This window comes from Coffea arabica, chromosome 1e (genome assembly GCF_036785885.1).
Source record: "Coffea arabica cultivar ET-39 chromosome 1e, Coffea Arabica ET-39 HiFi, whole genome shotgun sequence".
Classification (NCBI taxonomy): Eukaryota; Viridiplantae; Streptophyta; class Magnoliopsida; order Gentianales; family Rubiaceae; genus Coffea; species Coffea arabica.
This window is the reverse complement of record NC_092311.1, coordinates 5,749,144-5,758,528: the sequence shown is the minus strand read 5'-3', so window position 1 is coordinate 5,758,528 and position 9,385 is coordinate 5,749,144. Positions and strand designations below refer to the sequence as shown.

The 9,385-nt window shown below is 36.7% G+C and overlaps 1 protein-coding gene across 1 annotated transcript; it reads left to right on the top strand.

Annotated features, from left to right (window-relative positions):
* Positions 1-867, top strand: LOC113690329 (uncharacterized). Its single transcript, XM_027208178.1, has one exon. It carries the CDS (start codon positions 1-3, stop codon positions 865-867), a length of 867 nt encoding a protein of 288 aa, XP_027063979.1.
* The last annotated feature ends 8,518 nt before the right edge of the window (positions 868-9,385 follow it).

The following is a 9,385-nucleotide window of genomic DNA, read 5'->3' as shown; positions in this document are numbered from 1 at the left end:
ATGGCAACCACTGCTCCAAATAAAAAATTCTCAAGCCATTCTCGTTCCGTTAGTTTGCCTTCTTCATCTCACCCTCTTATCTTGACTGCCGAGGAACATCTACAAAGATTGAAGTCATCAGAAGCAGCACCCTCAACATCGCATTCATTGGCATGCCAAAGATTGGATGGCCTTAAGAACTTGTACGAGCTGGACGATGTTCTTCAGCTTCCTTTGAGTCAACAGGCTTTCTCAAGTGAAAGACCCGGAAAATGGGACGAAGAGGTCTTGGATGGATCTCTCAGGCTGTTGGACCTTTGTGGGGCAGTCAGAGACATCTATTCAGGGATGAAGGAAATTATGCGGGAACTTGAGTCATCTATACGGAGGAAAAGAAGTGGAGATTTGGCCCATGAAGTCAGCTCATATATGATCTCCAAAAAGCACTTGAAGAAAATGATCAGCAAAATCTACAAAGAACTTAAGAAAGCAGAGAACTGCAACTCAACAGTGGTAAACAAAGGCTCTGAAGATGTCCCTTTGGTTAACTTGATCAAAGAAGTTCAACTTGTTAGTCTTCCAGTGTTGGAGTATGTTCTGTCTTTCCTTTCTGGATCAAAGGCAGGATCACAGCCAAAAGGTTGGTCCTTTGTATCAAAATTATTAGAACAGAAGAGAGCATCAAGCAAAGAAGATTCTGATATTGCAGCAATCAAACAAATAGAAATTCAGTTGGATCTCTTGAACTACAAGAAGTCAAACCAGGAAGTAATAAAAAAACTTGAGGAAGTTGACTCGAGCATTGAAGAATTAGCAGAGGTGCTTGAAATTGTGTTCAGGCTTTTGCTAAAAACTAGAGTTTCCCTTCTTAACATTCTCAACCATTAGTTTAGGCCACAATTAGCATGGTTTCTAAAATATCATGCACCTCAATTTTGTTTATATTAGCCTTTGTACAAAATTGTACATATATACACATCAGAAAATGAAACGGTTCATCCAATTTGATCTCTTTCATTCCTTTACCTGTCTAACTAACTTCTGCACTTCCATACCAGAAATCATTTCTAGTGCCAGACGAAAATGAATCATACACATAGCTTTTGGATATTTCTTTGATAATTTCAAAGTGTTATTTATCTGACCTATCAATTTTTTATAATGAAGAAAGTAAACAACTTTCAGATTCTGGTTTTTTTCTTTTTGGGTGTCTCTGGATTTCTGGGTATGTGAAAGAGTTAAAATGTCCAAATATAGGTCCAAATGTGCAATATACTGTCCCCTAATATGAACAGCACCATAGTGAGGGGAATCCGTAATGATATCTACTGCAAATCAGATCCTTAAACTAAAATTGGGTTAAAAATAAAGAATTATGGATCTTGATACATTTCTGATCAGGTATAAGACACAATCTCTTCTATGTTTAAAGCCCCAATCCATCGTGACTAAAAATATATAATGGTTCAAGAACCATGGACAACTTGGAGTGCACAAAGTGAAATGAACAGGCCTTTTAATACTTCTTTGATAGGGTGTGAAATTGTCATTTAATTTATAATTATTCCCCCTTTTATTCTAGCCAAATATTGTATTAAGTGATTGATTCTACTTATATTTGGTATAATGGTGCCAATTGTAGGAAAATGAGCAAAATGTGATAAAAAAGATAATTTTTCAAGAATTACTGTCAAGTCTAGAGAAGTCGGGATTTCACGTGTACGGTGGCAGTTTCCAAAGAATGGTGAATTCCATGTCCGAAGCTAGGCTGGAATAATTATTGCCTTTTTCTATTTAGTAGTTGAGTACTACGAGGAAACTATTTTTATTAGGAAATCTATTAGATTAGAAAAGTTCATATAGACTAGGATTCTAGACTATTAGGAAGTTTTTTTAGCTTGAGTTTGACGGAAGAGAAGGATAGCAAGAAGGGACAAGATACAAAACGGCTTCGGCCTCAAATCTATTGCTATTATTTTGTTTTCCTGCATTTGGAAAAAAAAAAAAAACGATTGTTCATTATTTTCTTTGGAGAGTCTCTGATGATAACGGAAACACTTAATTCGCGCGGGATTACTCTAAGGATGATGAACTAATCATCCACTTCTAGTCAAGGGGACAACTGAAGATTTGGTTCAATAACAACTGTGAGATCTAAATTATTTTAACTATTTCCTTCATTTATTGGTATTTGTATGTTTTCTGCTTTTAATTGTTGTTATAGCTATGGTGTATAATTGAATAGGTGCGCAATATTTAATTATTCACGTAGGCTATTTGCTAATTGGGAGTAGTTGAATCCGTAATTGTTCGATTACTTCCGTCCTGGTAGCAACTGGCATAATTGGGTTTGTGTCAGGAAAACATATGATCTAATTTAAACAAACCCTCGTAGCGTGTTTGTTAGTTAGGGTTGGGCTTTTGTAATTTTTAATGCAATCTAGAAATTAAATCCTACGGTCGTACCTAAAGTTATTTCTTGGTTAGAGAAATAGTTAACGGTCGTACATTGACTATCGAAAAAGTAAGGAAAAGTTGGTTGTCTATCGCGTGTATGACAGTTACAACCAATCTATCAATGAATACTGGAATTATACTTGAATCGATGATCAGTTGCATGAACTATTTCTGAAGTGTATCCTTGACTAGAGTTTCTCCAATTATTTCTCTTAATTAATTATTATTCGCATTTAATTTATTTAGTTGGCAATTCATTAGCATTAAATCCTAAAACCCCCCGTTTGTCTGGACTCTTGACTCGAAAGGAACGAATTTTTCCGCAGTCCTTGAGGAGATGACCCTACTTGGCACTGTCTACTAGTTAGTAATTTTGTTAATTAATCCATTCTAGTATATTGGATTAAGCACACTCTTCGGAATCAGGGTGAATCAAGTAACTCATTGCACATCTAGAGTCCCTGCTCCAGTACCTGAATTGATTATTGACTGCTTTTAGTGGTAGTTAGGTTTTTATTATTGCACTGGCTCGACAACCTGTCATTCTTTGATCTGTCTTCACCTATTTTTCATAGAAATCAGAGAAACTGAAGTCGTATCTCTACTTTCAGCTGACACACGTGGGAAGAAACGCAAGATTCAAGATCTACCATATCAATGGCAAAGTGTTTGGAAGTCATTCTCAAAAAGGATTACAAAATCATTTCTATCTTTCGAATAATTATGGAAATGCACTATTTCCTTCTCTGTAATTTCTGAATTTCTTGATCTGGAAAAGGTAAATTACAAACAAATAGGTGCATCGGCATCCTTCTTCCATAGTTCTGCAGATGCATTTTTTGAAGGGTAAAAAACCTCAGCGGCCACTAAACTATTTGTCAGATCATGTTTTGGCCATCAAACTATTTTTCGTCAATAATTGGCCACTAAACAACTTAATCAGTAAATTCGTGACCATTTAATCGATAATTATTCTTAATCTGTGAAATTAGCAGTACCCGTAGCAAAAGTGCCGGGTAATTTTTAGTGGATTAGACAGTAAAGCAAGATGGGAGGTTTTAAGTGGCCGCCATTTTGATTGCTTTGTTTGGGCTATGGTGGGGAAGGACTTCCGCACCAGAAAAATTTTGGAAGATTTGCTGCTGCAACATGTCTGCCGAGCCAAGGATGATATGGCCCCATTTTCAGATTTGGACTTGGCTCAGAAACTTTACCAGTTCCTGCAGTCCAAGAGATTCTTGATTGTTTTGGATGATGTCTGCTCTGCCGATGCTTGGGAGTGCCTCCGCATTGCACTTTTGTCTCAAAAACCAACCGCCAGCAGAGTGCTGCTCACCACTCGGGATGTCGGAGTTGCAGACAAGATTGCTTCTTCATCAGCCGACGACAAAGGATTCATTCACCGGATGAGATTTCTTAACCCACACGAAGGCTGGGAGCTTCTCCGCAAGATGGCTTTCAGAGCTCACTCTTCTTCTGATAAAGGCATCATTTCCAGAAAAAATCTTACCTCTCCTGGGCAGACCACATATCTTCTTGCTGGGTTCCAATTTGTCCATGAGGTCTTCATCGTTGCTGTTAATTTGCAGAAGCATCTAGGTTTAGCAGAGCGCCTCGACATTCTTGTCTTCTTCTTCGGCTTCTTGGATTTGGGGCTGAAGATTTGGGGCTCCCAATTGAGTCCCTATTTTTTCCTCCATATAATTTTCCATTCGGTGATTGTTTGAGGAAAGAAATTAAAAGGAGAATACGGTCGCATAGTTGTTAGATAAAATTACCTTCGTATTTTGCCACGTGTACTGCTAATTTCACAGATTAAGAGTAATTATCGACTAAATGGTCACGGATTTACTGATTAAGTTGTTTAGTGGTCAATTATTAACGAAAAATAGTTTGATGGCCAAAACATGATCTGAAAAATAGTTTAGTGGCCGCTGAGATTTTTTGCCCTTTTTTGAAATACTCAATACCATGCCTTAAATTCCGCTCACATCCATCAGATTCTCTAGAAAAATTTGTTATCCAAGTTCTTCGCAACATGACCAATAAAATTTATAACAGGAGGCCAATTTACTACTCCCTCCGTCCCGATAAGTTTGTCGTACTTGAGAAGTTGTGATTTTTATTAACAGTGCACCGAATCTTGCAACTTTTGTTTCACTTTCCACCTTTGCCCTCCAACGTATAATGCATACAAAGAAAGTTATGCTGGAAATTTATTAGTGTGGGCCTATCTATTTTGTTTAGCTCAAAAATCCATGACCAAAAAGCACGTATCAACAAACGCATGGCACACATTTGGGAGTGTCTTTCACGCACCAAATTGTGGTGCTTCCTTTTTACATTGACTTTTGAGTTAAAGTTGTAAGACCCATATTTTAAGAGGGTAAATGTTGAAATTGGATGTAAACAAGCTTTCTATTTTGGGTATGTGACAAATATTTTGAAACAGATAAAAACGAAAAGTATGACAACTTCAATGGGACGGAGGGAGTAATATTCTTGAGATGAAGACATTTTCAACTTAGCAAGGATAAAGAGGCATATAATGTCTCTACCTAAACCACAAGCATTCAACAAGCTCAGGAATCCATCTAGGACCTTATCTGCCTTTTTTTTTTTTTTTTCCAATTTTTCGGCGCATTCTGGATTGACTGCAACTGAACCATTTGAGTAACATCTTCATGCAAATTTTTCAGGCTACTTAAGTTGCTGCATCTTGGTGGAACAAAAAAAGACACTACGTATCAAAAAGGCCTAGGAAATGTTCCAACAAGCCCTTAACCTTCTGACATGATCCTCAACGCTAGCAGTCATCAGATGAGAACTGATCGGTTGAGTATGGCAAGTTGCTTAGATAGTTAGTGAGAGAATCACCCATTTTGCTGACGTAGGAAGCCAGTATGACTGAACATACAAGCTTGATAGTCGCTGGAGAATCAACCCATTTCTTTGGCATCGGCTTTATATACAAAAATACAAAACTACAAACCAGACTATTCTCCAACTCAACATGTGTCCTACACAAATTAAAATTGATGACCACACAACTCTGCCTACTCAAGTTGAGACAGCAATTGGTCCAGTTCTTAATCACATTTCTTGAAGTTGACAAACACGAATATCACAAATCATGTTTCATAACACCTTCACGATCTGAAAAGCAAAAGGAATCTTGACATTTCTATGTTTTATCCTTTTTTCCCTGCAGACATTATATTGGAACCGGAATTCATTAAATTGGGACCGGTATTAATCCCCTACAGCCTAGGTATTGAGACTGTAGGGGGAGTCATGGAACCGGTGATTCCAAGTGGTTCGGACTTTTCTTTTTTTCACCTGGTCTTTTTTTTTTTTTTTTTTTTTTACTTTAAATTCAATGGTATTTCTTCTTTTCTTTCTTAATTACTCTTAGTTTTATCCTGTCACAGGGGAGTGCCACAAATTGGGGTCACTTTTGAGATTGACACAAATGGACTACTACATGTGATTGCTGAGGACAAGGCAACAAAAAAGTCGCAATTCATTGTCTTCAATGGTAATAGGCTGCATAGCAAGGAGGAGGCTGAGAGGGTGGTACGTAAACGAGGCTGAGTTAGGAAGGTGAGGGAAGATTGAAGCTGAAAAAAGGACTATCATGAGAAAAGATGTCAGTAGGAAAGAACCTTCCCCTGTGGCTCAAACAAGCATCACAGTTCTGATGGAGCAGTTGCTTCCTTTTGTATATTGTTGTAAAGGCATTAATTATTTAATAGAAAAGTAAGCGACATTTTGGCCAAAAAAAAAAAAAGAAAGAGAAAAGATGTTACATGCTCTACACTTTCCCGTTATACTGAAGACAAATAAGAAGTCATAAGATAAAGGAGTAAATGGGTAATAAATTTGTGCTTGTGATGCAATTGGAATTAAAAGTATACAAACTCAAGGACCTTTCTTTTCTATATTATATATCTATTCTATTACTATATAATATAATTGTGTTTTTTCTCTTTTATGTGCTTCGTAATATATACTTGCTTAATTGTGTTTACTACTCCTATAGTCTCATTATTTTATGTACAAGTTGACAAATTCTTAATACATTTATAAACTCCTACTAATAAAGAATAAAGAATAGACTCCGACTAATAAAATTACCCTATTGTAGAACTTGTAAATCATCAAAACACAAAACAGTCTCAATTCTACTTGCATAAAATCAATGAGCTCTAAAATTGGGAATAAGCTTGGGCTAAAAAATTTCTAAACAACTATGGTACCACATTGTCAAAGGGACATTATGCATCGATTGACAGAATTCTTTTCAATTAGTTGGCGATAGGGTGTTAATTGTTAGTCATTTTCTGATTGATTTCCCTCATTATTTGTGCCAAATATTTTGTTAATTGTCGGATTGTATTTATAATTGGCATTTGGACATAATTGCAGGGGTGGAGTACAAAATTCTGAAAAATAAGGGATGAGATGTGGAAATCGGCATAAAGCTACAAGCTCAATTCCAATTTTTTTTTTCCACAAACGTTAACAGTTATATATATTTGATAAACCCTTGATAAATACAAGAATTAATTACAAAAAGGGGCAACTACCCTCATTTACTTCCTCACTAAATCCATCAGCCAAACTGGGAAATTTTGTTCCCATTCAAGCGTTTATACATACTAGGGGAACGTGCGATCTGATCTAAATGACCCTCGTAGCGTGCTATTGATTAGCGTTAGGCTTTTCTAATTCTTAATACAATTAGGGAACACTACAAGAAATTTGGCTTTTTGTGACAACAAAAAGTCATCACTAAAAATAAAAAAGTCGTCATTATATGTGTATAGTGACGACTTTTTTCATTGTCACGTGGTTGTCACTAATTCTATGTCACAAATGAGTTTGTGTGACAATCCTTTGAAAGTCGTCACTAAATCTTGTTATTTAATGACGACGACGAAGTTGTCACTAACGGTTATTATTCTGTGACGAATATTCTTGTCACTATTTCACACATTTTTTTGTCATAAATGTAGCAAAATTCGTCACAAATTTGAAGTCTACAGTGACGACTTGAACTTGTCACTATTAGTCCTAGTATTCAATGACAAGAATAGTCGTTACTTAGTGAACTTACACGTTAGTGACAAAAAGGTTGTCACTGAACTTTGTCTTGAAGAGCTGCAATTGTTTATTACAAATATAGCATTGTCACGGCATTTCCAACAATTATAGCAAAACATTCAATTTGACAAAAGGCTTAGTGAATTTGCATGTTAGCGACAAGTTTTGTCAAACATTCAATTTGAAGGTTGTCACTAAGTTTTGTCTTCAAGCATTGAAATTGGCCATTACAAATATAGTATTGCCATGGCATTTTCAACAATTATAGCAGAACATTCAATTTGACAAAAGGCAAAATCAACGTAGAATATATGCCCCAAATTCATATATATAGCCATAACACATCTGTAAATTAATCAAAACAAAAGTGAACCACAAATGTTGGGTCCCAAATCCTACATACTTAGTTCAAGTAGTAATGGCCAATACATATCCTTCCCAAAAGATAGAGTACTAGATTTCTAAACTAAAGCATAGACTGCAGCACCAAACATGTCTCCTCCAACATGTTCTACCCCTGCAAAATTCACCTTAATAAGAATAGAAGCAAGAAAACCACTATGAAAGAATATTATACGAGATGAAAGAATTATGGTTTTTAAACAATTCTATAGATAGGGACTGCAAATAAGGTAATCAGCTCCATATGACATATGGAAGTTTCTTTACCCAACAACAGGTTTAAGATAGAGAACTCAGCGATAATGTCTCTATTCCACAATACTATGTCTCTAATTCCTAAGTATATTTTGCATCTTAATGGAGTTTATGAAATAAGTATTGGCACCTGCTTTCTTCTTCATTCTTTGCATGCTATGTACTATTTGTTAATCAAACTATGCATATGATTTCGAGAGAAAGGACAGAATTATACCAGGATAGACCAGTGCATGTTGAATAACGTGTGGCAAATCAAAATTAATACCCTTGAGACTTGGGTATTTAGCTGTGATCACGCTAAGGGTAACTCCAAGCCCACCACCAACATCTACCAAAGTTTTGAAAGTTTTGAGGTGCTCAAAGCCTTTGTAACGTTCAAGGATTCTATTAATGGCAATCGTTGTGGGGTTAATCATTGCCTTGTTGAAGACCTCATTGAATCTGGGATCTCTAGCAGGGTATTCAAATGCATGTACACCATGTACCCTATCAGACGGAACTCCTCCTTCACAAACAGCATCTTCTAATTGGTACCTAAATTAGGCAGATTTGATGAAGATTTTTGTACAAACCAAACTGCCCTTACCTTATAATTTCTATGAATAAAAGCAATTGATTCTTGAAGGTAGTATTTGCAAATCCAAGGACTTGTACTTTTTTGTAAAGGAGCATGAATAATTTTTGAATTGTAAAGTTTGGTTTCGAAAAGAAAGGTTCTGGAACCATTTTTTGGACACAAATTCTGACCAGGTATGTCTTCCACAAAATAGTGCAATGAATTTTTACGTATTACTTAGGAGGGAGCAAAAGTCTTGCCCAATATTGCCCAGCAAGCCATGAGAGATAAAGTAAAAGCTAAGGGCAATAGATTTAGAAGCAAATAAAAGTGGAAGTGAAAACACTGACCATCTGTCAATGAAGACCTTATCTTGAAGCAAGGCCAGCAGGGGGCCTAGTGAAACTCCTCTTCCTGCTCCATATGTTCTATTTTGCATAAAGTATTTGGCCACCGGTGCCAATCCATACACTCTTCTTTGGCTACTGATACTAGCATCCGCCTCGGCAACAGAGCAGGTGAGCACTGAGTAGCTAGCTAGGAGCCACAGCACCCTATCCAGCATAGCAGCCGCATCTGGGTTTTTAGGACACACCTGGGCTGCAATGCCCAAGGCGACAATTGTGC

Excerpts from the sequence above, each read along its gene's own strand:
- LOC113690329 (XM_027208178.1), top strand. The coding sequence starts at position 1 with ATGGCAACCACTGCTCCAAATAAAAAATTCTCAAGCCATTCTCGTTCC.